At 47.5% G+C, this 25,143-nt stretch overlaps 1 protein-coding gene across 7 annotated transcripts in view; it reads right to left on the bottom strand.

The window, feature by feature from the left end:
• The window catches only part of LARGE1 (LARGE xylosyl- and glucuronyltransferase 1), a 493,033-nt gene that overhangs the window by 258,351 nt on the left and 209,539 nt on the right, over nucleotides 1-25,143 (bottom strand). For all 7 annotated transcript variants that reach the window (XM_079141602.1, XM_079141604.1, XM_079141608.1 and 4 more), the window contains one exon: nucleotides 5,017-5,318. In XM_079141602.1, the coding sequence (XP_078997728.1) occupies nucleotides 5,017-5,318 (302 nt within the window). The remainder of the gene's footprint in view (nucleotides 1-5,016; nucleotides 5,319-25,143) is intronic.

Consider the following 25,143-nt stretch of genomic DNA (forward strand, 5'->3'; position numbering starts at 1 on the left):
TCATAGACGTTCAGGGCAGTGGCCAGCAACACAGATTCTGGAAGCAAAGGCCAGGCTCAGAATCCAAGCTCTCTGGAAACCACCAGCCCCGACAATCCATCAGAGTCCTCCAGCCATCGAATCCCCTCATTCCAGGGCCCGGCATTGAGGGAGGTCACATCCAAGCCCCACTGTGTCCTGGCTGTGTGATCTTGGACTAATTGTGTAATGTCTACTCACAGTAGTTAACTGAGCTATACATGAGGAAGGTACGTGGTGTGGAATAAAGGAGATATCTTGTACATGTTTTCAGCACGGTGTCTGGTCTGCTTCAAGGGAGAGAGGTCAAGGTTGGCTCTCATTACTACTGAGGAATGAAGCTCCATGCAAGGGGCAGAAGAGAGGACAGATAATTCCTGATACCACTGAGGGCACACTGAATGTCCATAAAAAGTGTACCCAGTTTCACAAAGTATATTCATAAATTCTCTGACCTTCCTCCTATTTGGAGCTGGGTTGAGATCTACTCATCCTTGAAAGTGAGTGGGCTTTTGTGATCATTTGCGCTAACAGAATGAGCCATCAGCAAAAGGAACACAATGTGCTTTGCTCACCAGGACACCTGTACCTAAAACCTTCACATGTCACTTAAACGCTTGCTGCCTAGAGCCGCCATATTGTGAGGAAGCCCAAAGTGGCCTAGGCAGAAAGATCACATGAAGAGGCCCTAAGTCCATGAGATGCTGGGCCAGCGTCCACAGCTCCAGTCTTGTTTGGTCCTGGCTCTCGCCAGAGACTAACACCAATAGCATGAGGAAAACCAAACCAGAACCAGTCAACCAATCTCTTTCTGAATCACTGACCCACAGAAACCATGAGTGCTATTAAAAGGAGCGGTGCCATTCCAAGCCATCAAGTGTCAGGTGGTTTGTTGGGCAACATACGTGAAGTAGAATGTCCATAACCAATGCAGGTGCCACTCAGAGTCCCGCCAACTCTCTCATTTCACCCCAATAACTGAAAAGGGAAGAAAATGCTATTGTTCTCACTTTATGATCCACAGACCCCCGGGGCTGAGTGGAGTGCTAAAGGTCACGTGACAAGTGAGTGGCAAGGGCAAGACTCCTGTTTGGGAATTGTGACTCCAGTCCAGTGACTTTTTCTGTTGTACTGCTGTCAACTTGCAGAGCAGACGAGAGCAGAAAGACAAGAAAAATACATGCAAACATACACAGGCTGGAGTGAAGCATTGTGCTCCGGGCTCCCAGGCAGAGAGATACCAGGCCTTCACTACAGCGGCGCTGCTGGGCAACGGAATATGCAAGAATAAAATGGGCAGTGTTTGAAGGCCACATAATTAGGAAATGACGAGAGGGCATGGGGTCTGGCGAGGCCCACTGTTTCCATCACCAGACATCTCAGCTGACAGCCCGGATGTCGTTACAGTAGACTTTTCAAAAATACTTGTCAGAGCCGGGAGAAGCTTCAGCCCAGTCACAGACGACTGTGACGTCCTCGGCGCATGGCCCTGCACTCCGACAAGATGTCAAGAACAGCGGCAGCACTCGCAGTGGGAAAGTGCCAGGAGGAAGAGAAGCTTCTGCTCCGAGCACAGTGACTGACGTTTCTTGTTTGCCTCTTTGGCTTTTTCGTGAAAATGTTCCGTCAAGTGCTGGGGACAGGAGCGTGCTGCTAATGGGTATGAAGCCAGCGCCTCTGTGCAAGTGCACACTGTTCTGTGAAGGCTGCTCTGCAGTCAGACAGTCTTCAAACGCGTGCACCGAAGCTCTCACCAGGGCCAGGCTCCGTATCCAAGAATCCTACCGAAAAATGACGGCTCTGGGTATAAGCAGAAACTTGATCAAGAAGCACAGAGAAAGGAAAGAAAAACAGACAGACAGAAGCTAACTCTCAGGTGCAAATCCAAAGACCAGGAAGTAAGTGATGGTAAGAGCTAAGGGGTTCAGAGTCTAAATTCCTACATTGCTACTCTATCTTCAAAGAGCACAGAAACAGAGAGCCACATCTTTCATTTTCCTTGTGCCAGGAAGCAGTGGTTTCCAAATATTCTTTGCTATCTCAGAATTGCCTAGATAGACTTATTTTTTTAATACTAACATTCCTGGGCCCTTCTCCCACAGCCTATCCATCGGAAGGAGTGCCCTGGGTCCCAAGTATCAATATTTCTACTAGGTAGCAATTTCAACATACAACCAAGTTCAAGAGTCACCCACGTAAGTGACTGAGAATGTTCCTTGTGACCACAGTAGCAGAACTCTAAAATGTTAGCAGAAAGCATGGCTTCCCTGAATAAAATCTCTTTTCTAGGCTTGTGTCTAGGTGGCAGTTAAGGGCAGCCTTACAAGTTGGCTTTGCCTACGGGGTCTGAAAGAAACGTAGGTGTGCAATTTGTAAGGCACATTCTTAAAGGAAGGCACGATGTCCCACCATAACACCTGCCTCCTGCCAGCTGGAATGTGGACAACATACTGAAGCTCTGATATTTATTACTAATCCAGAGATAAACCATGGTAATATCCAGTAGGTATGGGGGTCACATATGGAATAATCCAGCATTCTGGATATCAACGTCCCCACATCAAATCATCTTAACCCCAGAGATCTTAATCACTAAGAGAAATAAGGCGCAAATCTTGTTTAAGCCTTTGTTAGTTGGTTTTTGTTTGTTTGGCTTTTGCAGAATGTAATGCTAACACAACTTAGTATCTTAAAGTTCCTCTCAAATTCTAATATCCACACTCACCACTGAAATAGTGTGAGGTAGAAAATTGATGCTAACCTACAATTTGCAAATGAGGAAATTGAGGCACAGGAAAGAGAAAACCAAGGCTCAAAGTAATAAAGCTATTAAGCGAGGAAGGAGCAGGATTTAGACTCATGACCCTACCTTCAAAGCCAATGCCATCTTGTCTACTTTATTTTGCAGGGGATTCAGGACAGACACCCACTTCCAAAGCAGAATGTGTGGCTCTTATGAAATTAAGCTGGGGAGGAAAGCCCTAGGAGACAGGCACAGCAGGAAGAGAAAGCTCCCAGCAACCTAGAATCCTTTCTCCTTCTGTTACCCTGTGCCCCGCCCAGACCAAGACTTTTCCTTTGCTGTTTTCTCATCTTCTTGATTCTTAGTTCTCTGGCAGGATGGAATCATAAAAATGTAAATGGATGGGGGAAAACGTTCTCGCTCTGGGCCACCCAACCTTGTCAGCAGGTTTCCCATCAACCCACTCAAACTAACACCCTGGCCTGGACCTGAGAGCAGAGATCCTGCAAGAAATCAACCGAGTCTTCATCCACACAAGGTGAGCGGTTTCCAAAGAAGGTGGGTTCTCTGAAAGTTAGACAACCCCAGGTCAAGGGTGTGGTTACCATTGCGCTGTCCCCAACTGCAGGGGTATAAAAGACAGATATTAAGTAAAGAAAAGACTGGCAGTGCTTTTCCAAGATGGAAAGAGAGGGCCTGCCCTGCTGTCAGGGCTGAAGCATGTGCAGCATGCATCGCCTCTGGCCGTTTATACTTCTTTATTTGTTTATCATCTGCTTCCTGCCACCTCCCAGTGTAGAACATAAGAACCAGAGAAAGAGAGTTTTGTCTTTTTGATTCACTGCTACTTGCAGCACAAGAGATGGTGTGAAACCCACAAGCGGGTGTCATAGAGGTGCTGAATGGATGAGTGGCTGATGATGACCGCTTCCCCTCCCAGGCTCTCTGGACTTGGCTGCATGAGCAACAGGAAGTCCTGAGGCCACATCTGTCCCAGTCACATGACAGTCCTCCTTACCCATCTTCCACCTGCCTTTCTCCACCTCTACCAATTCACAAACCAGGCTGCTGCTCTCCTCAGAGTTTCTTCCCTCACAGCTGAATTTCCTTAAAACTCAGTCTTCATTGAAAAAAAAAAACAGCATTCCTGCAACAAACTGGAGGACCACCAATATTGCTAATGATCCTGTTCTGACAGGCAGAGGCTGTGGCTCACAATGTGCTCTCTCCTCGGGGAGTTTGAAGCCTAACATTCTTTAGTCCAGGAAACAGAATAAAGTAACGGCAGGTGACACCTGGATTTAACTGAAAATAATACAAATTACCCATATCTGAAAATGTACTATGTAGCAGGAACTGTTTGTGGCTTTTAAATGGCTATTCCCATTTAATTCTCACAGACTCCACGAAGCAAGTATTTTTCTTGGAAGTGTACTGCCAAGATGTCTCAGGTTCAGAGAGGCTGGGTAACTTGCTCAAGTGCTCACAAGCAGAAACCACCAAAGTTCAGCTCTGAACCCAGTCTTCTCCGCCTAGTCTGCATCTCAAAAGGCTGTGAGATGAACAGGCAGGCTTTAATTCTTCTCTTTCCCAAGAAGCAGAAGAAGCAGGAAGTGAGTGAGTGACTGTGTGTGTATGTGTATCTTCATTGTAGAAATAAGCACAGATGCAAGAAAGCCAGGGTGGCAGGGGCAGACCACAATTATGGGAAAGTGTTCCAAGTTTCCAAGGAGTTCCTAGGAAAGAAGGCACACTCTAAAATGGAGGAAAAGATATGAAGCTAGAAAAGCTCAGATGGCTGCTGTAGCTGAGCAACGAGTCTGATTCTGAGCAGCAGAGGCCCGGTGCACTGAAGGAAGAACGAGGCCCACGAGCACGGTAGGCCCACAATCCAGGCACACCATGCACACTACAGTGTGAGTGACAGCTGCCCCAACGTGCAAACTAGGTACAGAAGTCCTGAGCATGTCCAGATGATCCAGGCGGCGGCTCACATCAGTTAGCTCCCCTTAAGTCTCTGTGGGCTAGGTCTTTGTACCCCCATTTTCCTAATGGGAAACAGTCTCAGTGAGCTTAAATGACTTGCCAGGCCAATCAACAAAGCCAGGGTTCGAGTCACATTCGCACCCAGGTCTGAGTCAAGAATGCCAAGTCCTTCCAGGACTTGGCTGTGCTTCCACCTGGCATCTGCAAGAAATGGGGTCAACGGGCTGCAGGGGCCTCCAGCCTCCCCGCCTCCTCCCCCTGCTCTTTACCTCGCACTTCTCCACCACCGGCTGCTGTCCACATTCGGAGCTGTTGCCTGCCACGATGCCTGCCCGCAGGTTCTCGCTGTCCCCGGTGCCCTCCTCCATGGAGTAGGTCCGGGAATGGTTGCCTCGACGGTGCGCGGGGCCGCGGCCCTGGGCCAGGCTGAGCTGCCTGCGCAGAGCGCGGTTCTCGGCCTCCACCTCGCGCATGCGCACCTCCAGGCTCTCGCGCTCACGCTGGCTGGAGGCTGCATAGCGGGGACTGTGAGCCTGGGACTCCAGCGGTGACAGGGACACGGGCTTCCCATCTGTGGAGAGAACAGGGAAAGCTTTAACCAGAAGTAACCGCCCTTCCAGGTCCCTGGATACCCACTGCCAGATGGGCTCCTTCCCCATCCCATTTCTAAGGGAAAGCACGAGGAACAAGTGTTATGTATACATACATACAGAGTTGAGAGCAGAATGACTTGTCACGTTAATAAAAACTTAATATGCTGTTTAGAGAAGACAATCATAATGCAATCATTTCTAATTAAATGCACCATCCTCTTCTATGTACATGTTCCCAGGTAGACAATCTTAACAATAAAGCATGATGAATATGGATATGGGGAGGAGGAGACTGGAGGGCAACAGCATGGGGAAGTGGAAGAGAACAAGAAGGAAGATAAGGAAGAAAAAGAAAGTAATAATAGGGCTAAGTTTATTGAGCGATTCTTATGTGAACTCCTATTCATCCTTCAAAACCTGGTTTGAAAAGTATCACCTCCCAGGGCAAAGCCTTCCTTCAACTGCAGGCACAATATCCTTCAGCATATTCCAACAGCAATTTGTACACAGTGTAAGCAATTTGTATACAGCACTATGAAAACATGTATCTGTCATGCTGGAAGGGAAGACGCATGCATCAATGCCAAGAGTGAAATAATTAAGGGCAACAGGAAGAAGAAAGTAGGGGCATGACTGATATCCTGGTTTTCTCAGGAAAAAGAAAAAAAAAATTACCAGTAGCGCAGCAACACCGCATATGACAATCATCCACCCTGCAACAGAAGCGGGGACAGACGACAGAAGTAGGTCCCTCTGAGTCCCACAACCAGAGAGTGGTTTCAGAACTCACACCCGGGTCCCTTTTAGGCTGAGCCTGTGCACTGTCCACTTCAGTGACTTTTTGTAAAAGGCTATTCAGAGAGCCAGAGGTTTTTTTTTGTTTTTTTTTTTTGTTTTTTTTTAACAATGTAAAAACCCAAATTCCCCAAGATACTTGGCATATCACCCTGTATATACTGGGTGCTTAAAGTATGCTTGGTGTTGAGGAGTGGCAGTGCCAGAAGACATACCCAGAGCCATTACCTCTTTCTATCCCCACTCTTCAGAATCCCAGGACCCAGTACACTGGATGCTGTCCAGCAAAAAATCACATCTCTCCAAAATGACCCTCTTTCAGTTGCCTGCTAAAAAAGCATTTGTTTTCCATACTTTTTCCCGTCCAGAACCCCTTGAGCTTCCAAACTGGCCCAGAGAGTCTCTTTGACTGACAAAACTTGAGGATCAAAGACTGTGATGAATGACACCCCGCAGGTCTCACCCGAGCAGCCTGTGCAGAGCAGGCCTCTGCCCAGGACTTTCTGATGTTTCTCTGGGCCTTGACAAACAGGGCTCCTTTTTTTCCCCTCTTAATCACCTCAGGGTTAAACGCCCAAGCTCCGGGTTCTCTCCTGTCAATGCCATGAATACGACTCACTGAATTCCACTGCCTGGAACCAGGAATCAAAGGTGGAGGCAGAATCCACGGGGGATGTGAAATCACAGGTTGATTAGGTTGCATTGTTACAGAGCTGGCCGATTATAAGCTCCTACCCAAGCTTTTGAAAAACCTGTCTCCCTGTTGGGTAAAGCCAAATTAGTTCAACCAAGAGAATGAAAAAGAATAGGCTGTTAATAGTAATTGTATTTTCCCAACATGGATCTGTCCGGCAGGGTGCGGAAAGATGAGCATCTTTTTCCTTGGGAAGGCAGCGAGTGAGGCTCTGTGTAGTGCCTGCTATAGATCTGCAGCATGCTGGGTGGTTCATGCTGTCAGAAGTCAGCACCACACAGGTAGGAGTGAGCCCCATTACAGGTGAGGAAACGGAGACTAAAGTCAAACTGTGTGCTGATCATGCGGCAGCGCCATAGGAAGCAAACTCTCCGTCACTTTGCAATGGGTCAGTCTTCTGCATTATTGAATTAAGGATACAGAAGCTCTGGGGCCTGAGAGGAGTTTCGTTCTTATGAAGGAATCGTAGAGCATTGAGGCAGGAACCCAGGAAGTCTGCAAACTCAGTATCCTGGAGACTCCAGAGAATTACCGACCAAGATAATCTAGAGGGTTTGTTCTTTGGAAGGACTACATCAATGTTCTGAGTTGCTGTTTTCCCTTCTGTGGAATCGGAACATAAATGCTAACCTCACAAGAGTTATGGGAGGCTTAAAAAGAGAGGCCAAAATACAAAGAAGCCCTGTGCCTCTCAAGTACAACTCCTTGGGATAAACAAGCACCTCCAAGCTCCTCCCAGTGAGGGCAGGGGTATTGAAGCTGTGGGCAAGATGAGCTGGAGATATAAGTTAAGGTTAAAAGCTGTGTGTTCTCTGAACTCAGGGTGCGCTGGTCACCAGCCTTGGCTTCCTTGGATGGACTCTTGGATACGTGGCAGGCCTGCCTCCTGCTGAGAGCTGTGGCCAGGTCAGTGTTCACCCACAAGCACCATGGAGGGGAGCAGGCTCCACAGAAGGGCCTGCTCACATCCCCAACCCCCTCCCACAAGTGCCACATCTTACGCTTTGACGTTAAATGAATGGCAATTCTCTGTGTGCTCCTGGGAACTGCTGTTAACCTCTGGGGTCCACTTCCTTTCCATCCTGCGTTAGACCCCAAGTGGCTTTAACCAAACTCAGTTCCCAAATACTTGCAGGTGGTTTCCCACTTTCAGAACTCCACGGATTTGTCACCCAGGAAGGTATGCACAGTGGCAGTTGATGGGACTCAACCAGGGGAGCTGATGTTGATGCAGGCAGCTCTTCCCCTGTGCCCAGGACCTGGCACAGACGAAGTGCCCCATAAACGGCACGACCGTAACCCTAGTTTGCTTCCTTGCAGGGTACGTCCTCCTGCCCTGGCCCCGCCTCCCCCTCAGGAAGGAAGCACAGGGGCCCGGGCCCCTCTCAGCTCTTTCTGTGGACCTGCCTCCAACCCAGCTGTTCCATCCCAGGGTCTCATGGGTGAGCCTGCTGCCTGGCTCGTTCACGGCTCCTTCTGGCTTTATTTATTCAGACTCTGGCTTTTGCTCCTGGGCCGCTCACTCCTCTAGCTCCTGAGTCCTTTCCTTGAGGCTTCTCCTGGCTCTCGGGGTGAGGAAGTGGGAAGAGTTAAGGCAGTGAAAGGAGGTAGCCCCCGAGATGTGGTCTGCACTCCTCTGTCAGGTCAGTGGGCTCGAGTCTCTCCCAGGGACACTCCTTATGCTCTCTGCACAAACCACATTGGAAAAGTCATCACACTGGACGCGACGGTGCACTCATCAGCCTTTTTCTCAAACTATCAGTGGTGAAAAACCTGTTTCCTCTCCCAATCCATCCTGGACAAAAGTTGGCCCAAACACATGTGGCTGGTATAGAGCTTGCCCCACAGAGGAATCTCCTCTTGAACTCCACAAACTGGCATAAAGTCGTCCATCCAGCTCAATCTACTGATCACATGCTTGATGGTATCAAAAAATCCAGGTGCTCTAGAAGTTTCTAAATGCCTAGTGTCAAGCTCCATATGTATCTTGCTGCAGCCAGTAACAGTTTGGGGACTGTGATAGTTAACTTGACAGGGCTGTGGGGAGACCAGATCTTTGGGTGCTTCAGTGAAGGTATTTTTGGATGAAATAAAAATTTATCTGAGTAGGCTGAGAAACCCTTCTCTAATGTGGGTGGGCCTCGCCCAGTCAGCTGAAGGCCTGACAAGAAAAAGGCTGATCACCCCCAGGGAGGAAAATTCTCCGGCTTAACTGAAACGTCTCTTCTTCCTGGGTCTCCAGCTTCCTGGCGTGCGGACTGGAACTACACCATTCCTGTCCTCCTTCTGAGGCCTTCAGGCTCAGAATACACGGTGGCTCTCCTGGGCCTCTGTTTTGTTGACTAACCCAGCTGACTTAGTAGGGACTAGTCAGCCTCTAGTCACAGAAAAAAATGCTTTTAACCAGCATCTGTGTAAACATGCACACACACACAAGCACACAAGCACAAACAGGCACACACACCTATTGGTCCTGCTTCTCTGGAGAACCTGATTCAGAGACACAATGGTCTGTAACGCACACCTTGGCTGGCCATGCCTGATACCCAGTCGCTTTGTCCCAGGGCCTGGTGCCATTCCTATACTTAACAAATATGAATTTATTGCAGAATTTCAATCTCTGAAGCCACTCAGGATGAATGTTCTGAATTAAGAATCTAAACTGTGAAGATTTGGAACAAAGAAGGTAAATTGAAAATCAACATCCGAGTACTACCATGATAGAGATTAGGGAGTTGACATCTAAAATGTCCCAAGTAATGATCTTAATCAATTTGTGTGTGTTAACTATCTCTGAATCTTTCCAGAGGGCTAGTTAATGTTTAGCATTATGTTTGGGATCCACCATTTGCAAATGGATATTATTGTGGAGTTCATTGAAGGAATCAGGGGCCAGACATGGATAGCCCTAACATGCAGGGGGCTTGAGCCTTTTGTGCTGAGCCAACCATTCCTCTCTAGTAGAGGAACCAGAATTCCATAATCATGGGCAAACTTCAGGAGAGCTGTCCTCCTGCATCGTTCTGTGGGTGATAAAGACCCTCCATCCCTAACCTTTATATGGCAAAATCTCCCAACGTACAATCTGTCAGCGAGGCCTGCCCATTCTCCCTTTCTGATGCTCAAAGCACTCGCTCTTCTCATTTTATTTCAAACATCTCATTCCCAAGCCAAGCTTAACACAGGGGTTGTCCCACTTCTTCCGTAAATACCCAGTGAATAAGTGTGTTTTAGTTGTCATACTACAGGTACATCATCCCTCTTGCAAGGGCTGAACCCAGCCATGGTAGCCTAAAAGCAAGCACAGAAATACCTAACAATGGGCATGGCTGCGTTGCAATAAAACTTTATTTGCAAAAACAAGTGGTGGGCCAAAGCTGGACAGAGTGTGTGGTCCCAGCTGGTGGACCTTGTCCTAGAACATTCCCCTGATCTCCCTAGTTAGCCACCCGCTCTCCAATCTTCCCTGTTTCCATCAGCCTTCCTCACGGGTGAGATAATGTTCTGCAATCCTGGTTCACCACATCTGCAGCTTGACAATGTACAGATGCGAATCCAGCTACTGCCAGTCAACAGACACCTGGTCTGTTCCCACTGAGTGCATGCCCAGTCTGCATGCTGTGCACTATCATCTCATTTTAATTCATGCAGCACTGTAATAAGGTGGCTGTTCTAACTACTCCTATTGGTCTAATGAAAGAGAGAGAGAGAGAGACAGAGAGAAATGAAAATACCATTTAACTTGGTCCGGGACATCCCGGCAGCAAACAGCAGCCTGAAGGGCTTGAACCCAGGCTCACAGGCTCTACGTTGATGGCTCTTTATATATCAAACAAGGAAGTCTCCTGATCAACCCCTCTCCAATAAAGTGCAACTGAATTCTTGCCGGTGGTCATTCCTGCTTTGTTGGCAAGGACCTGACCCAGTCCCTGTACCTGAAAGCAACCACAGAAATACCTAACAAATGGGCATGGCTCAATTCCTTAGCCAGTGGTTCTCGATCCTGGCTACGGCTGCAATCGCTTAGGAAAGTTAAAAAATACTGATGTGCACAGGTCCCACCCCAGAGCAGTGAGCCCAGACTCTCAGGAGGTGGGGGTCTAATTATAAGCATTTTCAAAAGCAGCTACTGCCATGAGATTCTCCTGTGACCGAGCCTGAAATTCCAGAGACTTTCTCGCTTAGATGCAAAGGAGATCTGAGCAGACACACCAAAGTGCTGTGTGGCTCTCCCCCTGGGTCCCAGTTCACTTGCCCAAGCCTCCTACTACCTTCTCAGAGAAGTTGCCAGCGTGTGACCCAGAACCTCCTGGATTTCCTAGTATCCTAGCTCCTCCAGGTTTAGGCACTTTCTGTGCCACCCCAGCATCTTCCTCCTTCCTGGATGAAAGTCTCTTTCAAAAAGCAGGGCCCTACCCTCCAGCTGCCTGACTGTCCAGTGGCCCTGGTTCCAGGCCCCCCTCCCTTGACCAGCCATTGGTCACTGCATTCCACTGTATTTTCCAATTTCTCATCTCCCATGAAGCCGCATTCATGAAATACTTTGCAATTTTGTAAACACAATACCCTCCTTTGATTAACATCAAAATTTCACATCCTCTGTCCATGCCATTTGAAACTTCAAAATCAATTAAGAATTGCAGCCCAAGTCATTTTAAAGAAGTTCAGAAAACTCACTTGGATCGTAAAAGTTTTGTAAAAGTTTTTTTTTTTTTTTTTTTTTGGTAATTGTGATCACTGGCTGTCCACAGGAGTATGCCAGCATGTCATCAGTTTTGACATTCTCAGCAGTTTATAAGTCAGAGCAAGATACAGGTTCAGAGGAGCTATTTGCTGAGTTCCAGGCACGTGGCCTCAGATTTGCTATGGGAAGGAATATGTCAAGGATGAAGACAGAGGCTGTTGTGGGGTGAACAGGGAATGTTTCACCCAAAGATTCCCTGAAGCCATTTTCTGGAAGTCATCTTTGGCAACCAAAGTGAACTGCAGTTCCAGCAAGGGCCTTGGAGACCTTCTGGCAAGGACAGGATGACAGTAAGAAAAGGGTTCTTCACAAGGTTCCAGAAAGTGCAACCACAGTGCCAGAGACCACAGCCTGGATTCATTTCACCGTGATCGCTAGGACATTTTTCTCCGTGAAATTATTTTCGAGAACCTTTTCTCTTATAAAGAGCTTCATTAAGTGGAGAAAATGAAGACATTTTTAGCACAAATTTGCTGTGTTCATAGCTGGGTTTCAGCTATAAATGCTTAAAGTGTGTCCTAATGAGCAATGATGTCAGTTTTACCCCTGAAACTTTCTGGTTCAATGATTTTAAATATTTTCTATCCAATATGCTAAGTTCTGGAAGTTGGAGACAGTTGTTCTTTAAACTTCTCACAGTGAGCAAGCAGAAGTCTTTCTGTTTCTAAATCTGGTTTTAAATCTAAATTATCTTCCTCATTGATGTCAAAGGAGTGTTGAGAACGGACTTTCTGTTAGTTTTGTTGGTATTCAGATCACTGCCAAACAAGGCCAAGGCTGAGGAACGTAGCGCTCTGTTTCCCTTGTGACGGAAACACTTGACAGCTGAGTCATGGCTTCCCCCAAGCAGCAGGTGGTTTAGGAAACAGCTACTGGAAGGCCACAAGAAGAGGAGAGACTGGAAACAGTAAGTAGTCATTCAGCCCGAATCCGAAAACCAGCCAGTGAGGAGATCATAAATTCACATCCGGGTCATCTCTGGTCACCCTCTGCCTCCACTGAGCCCATTTACGTCCATCCCTTTTGACTCAGCCTCACAGACTCCACCAGCATTAGCAGTGGTCACCAAGGCCTGAGGCGAGGAAACAGCCTTCTCCAGGAAGAGGTTTTTGAGCTCTGTTTCATAAAGATGCAAAAACTGGACAGAGTCCCCTTACTAAACCAGAACTATGAGTTTGACCTTTGCCGAGTATGAACAGGTCACCTCACCTGAGTCACCAACGTGGCTTGGGACTACAGAAATAGACGTAGACATAGTTTAGACTTTCTGCTGAATTTTCTTTTGAGCAGCATTCAATATGAAAGATTTCATAAGCATTTTTCTGTTAATTAGTAGAAAATGTGTTATTTTCTACGACATATTCATAGTCATCTTAAAATCACAGTACTATGTTCTAAGAGTGGCAAATGAGATGTGCTACACTCATATCATACAATAAAAATGTATAATGAGTGAAATGGTTAAGATATGAGTTGCCCCCCAAAAGCCTACGTGTGAGACAATGCAAGAAAGTTTGGAGGAGAAATGATTGGGTTTTGAGAGTCTTAACCTAATAAGTGAATGAATCCCTGATGGTATTAACTGAGTGGTCACAGGAGGCAGGTTGGGTGTGGCTAGAGGAAGTGGTTCATTGGGGGCATGGCTTTGGGCATATATTTTGTATCTGGAGAGTGGAGTCTCTGCTTCCCGATCATCATGTGAGCTGCTTCCCTCTGCCACACTCTTCCTCCATGATGTTCAGCCTCACCTCAAACCCTGAGGAATGGAGCTGGCCTTCTATGGAGTAAGACCTCTGAAACCGTGAGCCCTCAAGTAAACATTTTCTTCTCTACAATTGTTCTGGTCAGATCTTTTAGTCACAGCAGTGAAATAGCTGACTAAAATAATGAAGGTTTTGTCTTGCTGTTATTTTGATTTTGGGGGGTAGCTAAAACCTTGCACAAATCAAGATAGCCACATGGGCTGATTTTCAGGAAGGTTTTATTTATTTTTTTGTTTATTATTGCAGCACTAGGGATTGAACCCAGGGGTACTTTACCACTGAGATGCATCCCCAGATCGTTTTATTTGTTTTAATTTTAAGACAAGGACTCCCTAAGTTTGTAAGGTTGGTCTTAAACTTGTGATCACCCTGCCTCCGTCTCCAGAGTTGCTGGGATTACAGGTATGTGCCACCGCACCCTGCCAAGGTTTTCAATTTCATTTTACATTAATCAAAGGTCCCCCCAACCGCTCTGTGGTCCTTCTTGGAGTTCTGGCTTCTGCTGGGGTTGACTTGATGTTTGACATGCTCTGTATTCCTGGGGCTCTCTGCCACATCTTTTCTCCTCTGCAGTCACCTGGCTGTTTGACGAGGTCATACGAACTCTCATTTCTTCCTTGGCCTTCTATGGATGTTGTGTCTGCAGGTCACCCTTCACCAGGAAGGTCCAAGCCTGACCTGCAGTGTTCACTGTGGGGTTAGCCCTTGAATACTGAAAGGGAGGGGCTGGCAAGGAGGCTGAGAGAAAGAACCAGTTATCAAAGACAACTTGGGCTCTTGGTTTGCATTTCTTACCATTAGCAATGGAGAGGCCTGGATAGCAGCAACACGTGTATTTATTCATACCTGTTTCAACAAGAATAGGACGCAAGCATTTCTGTGAATGTGTGGGATTCTTTCCACAGCGTCCCCTGCTCCACACTGCCTTGTCACCTAAATCAGTGTTGTCACGTCCAGCTCAATTGTAAATTAACAACAAGGGAAAACAAGCCAAATCCTGCAGGGACATGCCCATGTCTCTGTAAATGACTGTCCTCCTTTTTAAAGTCTTCTTTCCCTCTTCACCATCTTCAGCCCTTTATCAATCTAACTTATATTAAAGCTATATTCCAATTCCCACAAGTATCTACATTAGAAATAAAAGAGAAGGGGAATTAAATTAAAAAATATATATAACACTTTTTTTTTTTTTTTTCTTTCCCACAGATCCAAACTACCCCTTAGGAGGAAATCAGAAATGAAGAGTGTGGTTTTATTGAAATAGACTTCAGGGAAAAGGGGATAGAAGATTTTATCAGGAGTTCAGTTCGACAAAAATAATGCTTTATCAGGATGGGCACTTGGCAAAGATAACACATTACCCAGAGCAAGATAGATGTTTGGGTAAAATGCTGTGCTAATACCTATTAAGTTCAAAACCTTCCATCTCTACTTCCAACAGATTGTTATTTTCTTCCAAGTTCTACTTGCGGGATTTTTTTTTTTTTATAAGGTGCTTTCAAAAGTCGTGTCAAAGCAAGAATAAACTAAGGGGCCTTGACTCAGCTCAGCTGTGAGGAGAAGCTGGGATTTTCCTCTGCAAGAGAGGAGTCTTGGGCTTAGGTGGAAGCAGCTCTGCCAGACACAGGGTACCAAAGAGAAGCCTCTGGTGGTGGAGCCTCCAGCACAGGCTCTCAATTCCTGGTCCCAAGGAGAAGAGGTCTTGCAGGGCAGAGACCCACCTGAGCACAGAGACAGGGCTGGGATGTGAATGACGAAGTCGATTTGTCAAAAGGAGCTCCTGGCTCAAGACTTTCTGGACTTTGTGGAATTGCTGTGGAAATACTGGCACTTTACAAATCCATCTTCAGATTCTGAGGAGACCTTGGGGAACCAAGCACTTCCACCATCAAGGACTTCTGGAGCCCTTGCACATACCAGCCCCTTGCTAACTTCCTGCCCACTGGAATAAGCATTGCATATCTGTGCTATTTCCTTTGCAGTTTGGCCACTTTGCTGGTGTGGCCTTCCAACAGCAGCTCAAGATTTCCTCCTGGAAACTCTTCCCCAACCTGCCCAGGGTGAGCAGGCTCCTGCATGCCTCTCGCTGTCCCTGGGATTTCCACAGTCCCTGTTAAGATGCTGGCTCTTACTACATGTGCAATGGCTGTTTCTGCAGTTTGCCTCACATAGTGACTATTTGCTCAACATATATTAACTGGACACCTGTTGGCGCAGAGGCTGCACCAGGGAAGGCCAGGCCCATGTTCAGCAAATGGTATCACTGGGTACAGGTCAAAGACACAGGCTCACTCTTGAAGGCCTTTCCTCATGTCCCAACTGCAACCTTCAAAGTACACCCTGAATACAAACACTTCCCACCACTACTACCCCACTTCCAGTCTGACTGCTTCTTACCCAGAACCACTCAACAGTGACCTCACTGTCCCTCGGCTTCAGTTCGCCTTGCCACACACAGTCAGATGACGACTAACGGCGGTTACCTCATCACATCACTATCCTGCTCAGGACTCCCCTCCTAGGACTGTCCATCAAACCCAAAGTAAGACCCAACTACCTTAGAGTAGCTTATGAGGTGTTGTCTTATGCCTCTCCATACCTCCTTCCAGGAAAAGAAGGTTGCATTCCCATGGAACCAAGTGGTCTCACCCCTCACTACACTTACAAGACAGACAGGAAGCTGAAGAGGATCGAGCAGAATCAGGACAGTAAGGAGCTTCCGGTAAAATGATGAACACCAAGGGCCACTGAACTACCAGGTGGTCAGAGGGAGCGAGCTGACAAATAGGCCCTGGTCCTCTATCTCGTGCCCCGGAGGGGAGCAGGGATGCAGAGGATGAAAAGGAGAAGACTTAAGGATGCCAGGGCCTGCCGCCTTGATTGGGCCATCCTGGGCACCCTGCCTGGGAGTCCCACTGGGTCCTTTTAAAAGGACTCCATCTGGCCCGAGTGGTTTTGCTGCAGGAAGCTGAGCAAAGGAGGCCACCATTTCTAGAGCTGTGTGCAGTCTTGCTCCTGCACAGGGAGATGGATTGCTTTCGCCTTCCATAGTCTATAGAACAGAAAGGAGGGGCAGGAGGAAGAGGCACAGGAGACAATAAAAGGGTCCTAGAGACTCAGCTACCAGGCTCTGGCCAGACAGGAGAAGTGCAGAATGGGGGGGGGGGGGGGGGGGCGGGATGAGAAATCTTCCTCTGCAATCACCAGGGTCTCCACAGGGGCCTGCAAATGGTTAACTCGGTTTCTCTCCCCCTGAGTAGCTTCAGCTGCTCATCAATAGAATCTCCAGCTGATAATTATTAAGTGAAACTTGGGGCTGGCATTTGCATATGTAAAGCACACTTCCCTCCAAAGCCACAATGGGAGGGAGAATGCGCTTCCTGATTGTACAGAAATGGGGAGGTTTGGGAGGGGTGGGGCTCCAGCCTGATTTGCATGTGCTTCTTCATGCTAATCAAGCCAGATATTCAGCTGAAATAACCCCCATGTCCCAAAATAGGCCATTTGTCAAAATCCAGAGCTCACATAAGAGACCTCGCTCTCCAGATCTGAGAAGGATGTGTCCTACCACAATAAGCGTCCATAAGGGTTATGATTACCCAGCCTGGTGCAGGCAGGGCGTGCATACACGCGCACACACCTGCCTGCACACACACCGGGCTTGTTTTCCTGCCTGACGGAACAGCCTTAAGTTGCTCCAGAAAGATAGCTGCTCACGCCTCACATATTCCTCACTCTTTTAATCTCTGCACCTGTCAACGAAGATGCTTCGGTCCCAAAGAACAAGTGAGAAAGACACACCAAGGCATTAAATTCCAAGTATCTGATGACCTGTCTCTGCTTTGACATTTATCTTGGCTTGTGAGCAGCAGGTCTCTTCTCCTGGCCGGGGAAAGGGCACCATGGTGGAGCAAAGCCTTCACTTCTGGGAGGATGAGGAGGGTAGGGTCCTCAACATGGCTGGAAAACTCAGACTTCAAAATACCAACGTCAGAGGGAGGCCCTTCAAGCTGAGGGTAGTAAGCAAGCCTCGAAAAGGTGTCTAAACTTAAGCCCATGAAATTCTGGAACCAGAAACAGACAATAGAATAAAACATTCATATAAACTTGTGAACCCTGAGTCTCTTAATCCTTGATCAAGTTTGTGATCCTCCTGGTGCCTCCTGGTCCTTAGGGGTTAATGGGGGCAAAAGAGAGCTCTCCTACACAGTACTGCTAGGGTGCGTGCAAGCTAGGCACACTCCATCCCAGTTTACAGCATGGGAACACGCATTCGTTTGACAATCTTCTGATGTGAGCACAGGTCCTTTCTATAAAGACGTGCCAAAGGTCTAAAATTTGAAATTGCTTCCCTTGCATAAGCCACAAAGCAATCGCCAAACACATTCAGCTTCAGTTTCTTTAAACTGGAGAGTAAACTTAAAAGACATTTTTGAACTAATCAGGGAACAGAATCCCTTTTCGTATTTTTATCTTTTCCCCCATTTTTTTTTTCACTTGTCTTGCTTACATTTTCATTTGACAGCTGTTTTAAGGCAATTTGCCTTTTGGCTGTTGTTCCAAAATATACAACTTGGTTTTTTATAGAAATGTTTCTTCCTGTACTCATATTTCACTGCTCTAAGTAATAATGAAATTATATTACTTAATTACACGGTAAAGATATAGCACATCAGGCGTGAGAGTACATTAAAATGTCTTTTGCTGAGCACACAATTTCACTGGTGGGATCACCAATGCCAGGCTGTGAGTTGGAATATCGCACTGACTGTAGGCAATGAGCAGTACTTTCACAGAGGTACAAAAATGTCCCTGTTTATTGCATGTGGTTGGTTGGTTGTTTTGGGTACCAGGGATCAAACCCAGGGCCACTTTAACACTGAGTTATATCCCTGCTATTTTTATTTTTTGTTTTGAGATGGGGTCTTGCTAAGTTGCTGAGGGTCTCACTAAGTTGCAGAGGCTGGCCTTGAACTTGTGATCCTCCTGCCTCAGCCTCCTGAGTTGCTGGGATTACAGTGTTCTCAAGGGGAGGGGAGTTAAGAATCTTCGACTGAGCACTTCCCCTGTGGTACTGTTGACACAAACGAGAATACACAGGAGGTACTTAGCTTCCCAAACTAGGGATGAAGTAAGGGCTGGCAAAAGTTGTTATGAGCATTGATCTTACTGGATGGTTTGAGTCACTTTTTGTGTAAACCATGTGTCCTGGTTATAAAGTAAGTGCCCCTTATAAGTGCAAAAGTAAGACCCTTTGCCTGGCAGAACACTATGAGATCATTCTAGAGCATGTGGAGCTGAGCTAGTGAGCGTACCGATCTCCCAGTCAGTTGGTGTGGACAGAAGGGACAGGGCTGTACCCACTCCACACAATGCAAGTGAGGCCCAGAGACCTACAGGCACTTCCCTGAGGTCTTGGGAATGTTGGGAGCAGAACGTAAAGAATCAACTCCTGTCCCCATGCTATTCATGTTCCTGAAACTGTTCCCAGATGTTCTGTTGCCACCAGTCACCTTCCAAACTGGAGTAGTATAGGTGGTTAATGGCGTGAAGGGATCCACAGGAACAGATCATCCCTTGTGAAAGCGTAGTCACGAGAGAACAGATCTGAAGCGGCTGCCAAGACCCTCAGCAGACCTCTATCCCTCCAAGTGAGATATTTCAACCCACCTAGAGTCCTGGGGCCAGGCTGCCTTACAGATGGCTTCCAGGTGCACACAGATACAGCACAGGTGAAAACAGAGTCCCCTGGCAACACCCGAAATGTTGGGAGGTAGGTACGGAAGGGTCCTCAGCTGTGTGGACCTTGAGTGAGTAACTTTACACTTCTCGGCCTTCCTGCCTGTTTTACAGGGTTATTCTGAAAATGCATTTTTTGCAAAAGCCTGTGGGAAAGGCCCAGGTAAAACAGGAAACCTTGCGGGAATGGAACAGGATGTTCTAAGTGAAGATTAGCAGGCCTTCACTGGGATTAAACTACTATCACTGTTACTATTAGCCAAAGTTCACGCACCCGGTTATTTAACTCGTAATGAAAACAGTTGTCTGTGGTAGATTACGGCTTTATCGTCTTCGTGTTATGAGGATAAAGCAAAACTGGAGCAAAGCGATCTCCACAGAGCTCAGAAAAGCCATCTGAGTTCTTTTAGCCTGGTGAAGAACACGGTCACCCCTCTTCCCTCTTCCCGGGCGTTCATTATGTCAGAAGGCTCTTGAGGGTCTATTAGTCTCAGGAACAGATACCGGAAATACACAGGACCACTCAGAGTACAAGGACAGCCACCATCTGCTAGCTGAGACCTGGAGAGACCTTTCCCACTAGCTGTGTCTAAAACCCAGGTGCTCTTCCCTCTGGGGAGCTCTGCACCACAGTCCCCAAGCCTCCATCTCCTCTAGATTAAACTGCTGCAACATAACGTATTTTCTATCATGCTGGGAGTTTGAGCCATCCGTCAACTTAATATATTTTCCTCTAAAGGAAAGAACAAACACATCTGAAGGAAGTTATACCTACAGTTTCTGAAGCAAAGAGACACGCATGTGGGTCATTGTCTCAGAACATGAATAAATGCAAAAGGATGGAACTGACCCTGTCAGTGGGGCCATTACATCCATGGGGCCCTGGGCCTACAACCAGCCAGGGCTCGTACCTGCAGCCAAGGACACGTGAGGTCACAGGACCCTAGACACATGCGTGTCTCTAGGGTCACACTTTTTATAAAAAGCATTCTCCCACAAATACAAGGAGCCCTGTGCTCATCCACATGACTGGTACTGCTATTTAGATTTTCTGCAGTTGACAGGCTCATTCAACAAGGTCCAGTAATAGGTACTCATCCATCTATTCATGAAGTGTTCACAATACGACAGTCACTGTACTGTGCTTTTCCCACAAAGAACTTAACACTCAGTGGGGAAAAAGATAGATAAAGATAAAATCATAGTGTAAAGAGATAAAATAGCAGGATCTAAGACAGTGTGTTAACAATCAGAAGGAAGCATGTTGTGACTCAAGTCTTACAGATGAAGGGAAAAATGTCTGGGACGTATCATGTCCACACTGAGATTGGAGAGTTGAGCACCAAGAAGCTGGATCGACAGCAGAATTTCAGCAGAGGAGGGAGCACATCCAGTGGCTGAGTCATGGTTCCCAAACTCTGAGCCAAGTTTCCCTGGGGTGCCAAGAGAACCGTCTGGGGAAGCACAGAACATTTTAAAAACTTCAGAGAAGCACAGCAATTCTCAATATCTGCTAGACACCGAACCAACCTGGAACTCAAGATCGTTCACAATTTCAACATTAGGCTGCACTAATTCCTTCTGAGACCATATTTCTGAAAAGCTGGATTTCTAAAGGTTGCTATCATAAAATTATTAAGCACATAAAACATTGTGCAACAGCTGTGCAATATGATCTGGGTTTAAGAAGTCGTTCAGTGTCCAGCAGGTACAGACAGCCCATAAGCAAAAGAACAATGCCAGGCACGGTGGCATGGGCCTCCATCCCAGTGACTGAGGCAGGGGGACAGCAAGTCCGAGGCCAGCCTCAGCAATTTAGTGAGACTCATAGCAACTTAGCGAGACAATGTTTCAAAATACAAAATAAAACAGGAGTTGAGTGGTCAGTGGTAAAGCACCCCTGGGTTCAGTGACCAGTAACAGAAAAAAAAAAAAAAGTGAAATAACAATATATTTTTCCTTCAATTTTTTTTCTGTGTGTGTGTGTGTGTGTGTGTGTGTGTGTGTATTTCAAACTGAGACAAGGTAAAAAGACAATCAGTGTAAATAACAAATAATTGGGTCTGATTGGGGAGATGGGGGCTGGTTCAAAAGGAAAGGAAACCAAAAGCTAATACCTCCAGAACCCTGTGCCTCCCCCTCCCCCTGTTGCCAAGGTTAGCTGCCTACAGGGAATTGTTGCTCCCAAGAAGCTACTAATGAAGTACTTCCTGGGTGGCTCCTTTCCTGCCACAGACCAGACAGACAGGGAGAGGAGGCACCCCTGGAAGGCTTCCTTCCTACCTCTGATCCACCTCTTGGTCACTAGTTATGTAGGCAAGATAAGGGGAGAAGGGGGGGGCGTGGGAACAAAGGAACTCTAAAGTGTGTAAAGGGGGCAGGAACCCCCACATCCTCAGACACCCAGCTCTGGGCCCCTTCTCTGCAGAGAAGTCTGTCTCTGTTCTAGCCTCTGAATAAAACTTGCTTTCTACACTTGCCTTGCATTTCTTGGGGGTTCAATCTTCACATCTGGCGATATGGAACTCGGCCCTGATTGATTCTCATCACCGGCATCTCAACCACTAAGTTGTTAGGATGTAAATATTTTGTAAGTAGAAAAGTTAGGTATTCCATAAAAAAAAAAAAAAAAAAAAAATTAAGATGTCAAGAGCACCAGGAAGTGAGAAAATGCAGGGTCCTTTGGCTGGAGATCAGAGGATGTGGTGTTTCTGGTGGATACAAAACACGTTGATATGCATGGAGAGAGAGGCCGGGACCTGTGAACGAAGATGCTGGAAAGAGGTGAATCGGGTCAAGGAGAGCCAGAGCCCAGCAATGAACCTGGACTTCACCTGGAGGCCAACAGGAGCCATGGAGGCATTAAACTTACCTGCTGCAGCAAGAGCAGCGTCACCTGACTTCTGCAGTCTCCGGGCAGCTGGGTCTCACAGCCTGTCGTGTGGATACCACACCAAGTGAGAGGACAGCCCTTGTGAGGTCTCTAGGGAATGGCCTGTGACTGTACCTAATCCGGCGAACTGAAAGAAGAGCGCCATAAAGTGTGAAATGCAAAACGCTCTGCTTCATGAAGTCGAGTGAGTGACTGATCCAGCATCGATCCACACGTGTGTTTCACGTTCCCACATCGGCCATCCCTCAGCCAGGTGAAGTCCCACCTTCAACCACTGCCTGACAGGCTGCTCGAATTTCCTTTCCATATTATGGCCAAAGCTCATGCCGTGCAGAGCTGGGAACAGCTCGTTCCCTGATCCTCAGAAACTCCTTTGGAAATGAACAGAAAGCGGTATCTGGTGACATCTGAACTGTGCCACCGCCTAAAGGGCGGGATTCGCTCTGCATGTGGCAACGACTGGCCAATCCTTTCAGGCACTGTTTAAGATTCAGAATGCTGGCTATTCTTTCCTCTGTTTATAAAAAAAAAAAAATACCTGAAAACATAGCTCTTAAAATGTTTCACGTGGAAGTGTTTTCCCTGTAAAATGTTTTAAGAGGAGTTTCTTACTTGGCATAGAAGAGCTTTTATCAATCAAAAGCTATACTAACTATATCACCTGGTGGAATCTGGGTACCCAATTTAACAGTCTTGAAGGATGATGGAACCTTTAAGAGATGGAGCCCAGTGGCAGGTGACGGGGTCGTGGGGGCCACCAGCCCTGGAAAACACTCAATGCCAATCTCATGAGAGTGGGTGGGGTGTCATGGGACTGGACTGGTTGCTGTGAGACAGGGTTATTAGAAAGTGGGCTCAGCTCTCTCAGCTGGCTGTCCTGCTTCCTCTCTCTCACTCCATCTGTCTCTGTTGCTGTCGGTGTGTCTCCCTCATGCATCTTCTTCCTGTGTGCCAGCCTTTACCGAGCTGGAGAATAGGCTTTCCACCTGACGATGAACAAGCACGAGCCCTCACCACAAACGAAACTGATGCTGGCACCATCCTCTTGAACTTCTCTGCCTCCAAAAAGTCAGCCAAAACAAACATCTTCCCTTTATAAGGTAACCAGCTTCAGGTGTTTTGTTATAGCAACAGAAAGTAGACCAAGACATCACCTTATCTGGTAGTTCCAAAAAAGACAGAAAACAGCTGTGTATTAGATCACTGCAAATCATTCTGTCCACCGTGGGTCTCAGAAGAAGAGCTAAAAGGAGGAGACGTGCTCCACTTGCATCTCAGGCTTGTTCTCATATCGGACAGAAAACCATCAAGGGGGGGATCCCAAGATCTCTCCCTAAAAATGCCTACAGCTCCAAAAACCGCAGCAAGAAAAGTCCAACCTGACATTAATGCTTCAAGTCATTCCTCACATGTCCCTGAGGAGTGCATTCTCCTGGAGCAACACACAGGGCAGCTTCTCTCCCGGTTCTGCCCTTTCTAAGGACTGATACATGTAATGACTGCAAGTCTGAGTCATGGACCTGGGCAGAGTCAGTGAGCCCTGCTTTCCTGTTCCTTCAGGTCTGTCTGCCTCGAGAGAGTCCCACATGCCCCAGGGAGAGGACCTGATCTTGTTCAATATGCTGCTAAGTCTAATTTGGGAGAGGAAATAAGTCTACCTGTTGAGATACACTCTCTAAATTCTTTGAACATAAAGTGATATTTTGATCTCTTTCTGCTGGGTCCCTGTGTCTCTCTCCATCTGATCACATCGCAGCCGTGGAAGAGAGGGACATTGCAAATCGATCCCTAAACATCGATGCTAGAAATGAGCTTAAGCACCAAGTCACTTAGTGGAGAGGTAGCTTTCACCAACCACAGACCATGGGCTTTCCCCGAGTATCTGCAGGACAGCCATCACACGCAAGGCACTATGCTGAGTGACACCTGGGGACACCTGGTGAAGGTGACAGACATGCCTTCTGCCACTCACAGTCCATCAGGAGGACCCTTGATTGTCAGGTCAAGGATTTAGTTAGAAGTAGGATGAGCACAGGGTCCCGGGAGAGATGTGTGGAGATTCTCTGCCTCGGTCAACGGCCCCACCAGGTGGGCCAGGCTGAGCCCGAGGGACCACCCCTCACTGAACAACCCCCTGTGCTCTGAAGCTGCACCCCAGTGGATCCACTGCAATGTCACAGGTACTTTGCTGACCTTGTCACCACTCTTGCATCTGATTTTTATTTTTTCCCTTAATTGTGGTAAAATACACAAGTGTAAGATCTGGTTAAGGGATGGGTCAGTAACATTAGGCGCCTTGACGTCACGGTGCAGCCAGCACCACCATCCACCTGCAGAATGATTCATGTTGCAAAGTGGAAACGAGGAACCCCTGACACCGCTCCCCAACTCCTCTTCCCTGGCTCCTGGCAACCACACCCCACTTTCTGCCTCTCAGAATCTGATGACTCTGGGAAGCTCTTCTGAGCAGAACTTCACAGTCGTGTCTTCATTCAGCACAATGTCCTCAGCCACCACCGCCCTCGCCCCCAAGCCATTCTCAACACAGCGGGCCCTGTTTCCAACACCAGCCTCGCCATGGCGCCCTCCATGGGACACCCTTCGGTGGCTTGAATTTATCACAGACAGAGACAAGACTGTCCCAGGGCCCAGGGTGCACTCTCAGCCCCGCTGACCTCTTCAAATAGTACTTTGACTCTCCCTCACCCAGGTCCAGCCAAGGGCCCCATCGCTCCCTCCCTTCCGGGCCTGTCCAGGCTATTCCCCTGCACAGGCCACGCTTCCAGGACCTGCAGCCTCATGAAGCCTATGCAGCCTTCAGATTAGCTGAGAGGGACCTATGGCTCTTGCTATGGTTGGGTGTGAGGTGTCCCCCAAAAGCTCACTTGAGAGACAATGCAAGAAGGACTGGAGGAGAAATGAGCAGGCCACACCCTTAACCTAATCAGTGGATTGATCCCTGGTGGGATTGACTGAGTGGTAACGGGGAGACAAGTGGGGTGTGGCTGGAGGAGGAGGTTCACTGGGGGCGTGGAGTCTCTCTCTCTCTGCTTCTAATCATCATGTGAGCTGCTTCCCTGTGCCACACTCTTCTGCCATGTGTAGTCCGAGCCCTGAGGGATGGAGCCTGCCATCTATGGACTGAGCCCTCTGAAACCGTGAGCCCCTGAACAAA

The sequence above is a fragment of the Sciurus vulgaris genome (genome assembly GCF_902686455.1).
Source record: "Sciurus vulgaris genome assembly, chromosome: 5".
Taxonomy (NCBI): domain Eukaryota; kingdom Metazoa; phylum Chordata; class Mammalia; order Rodentia; family Sciuridae; genus Sciurus; species Sciurus vulgaris.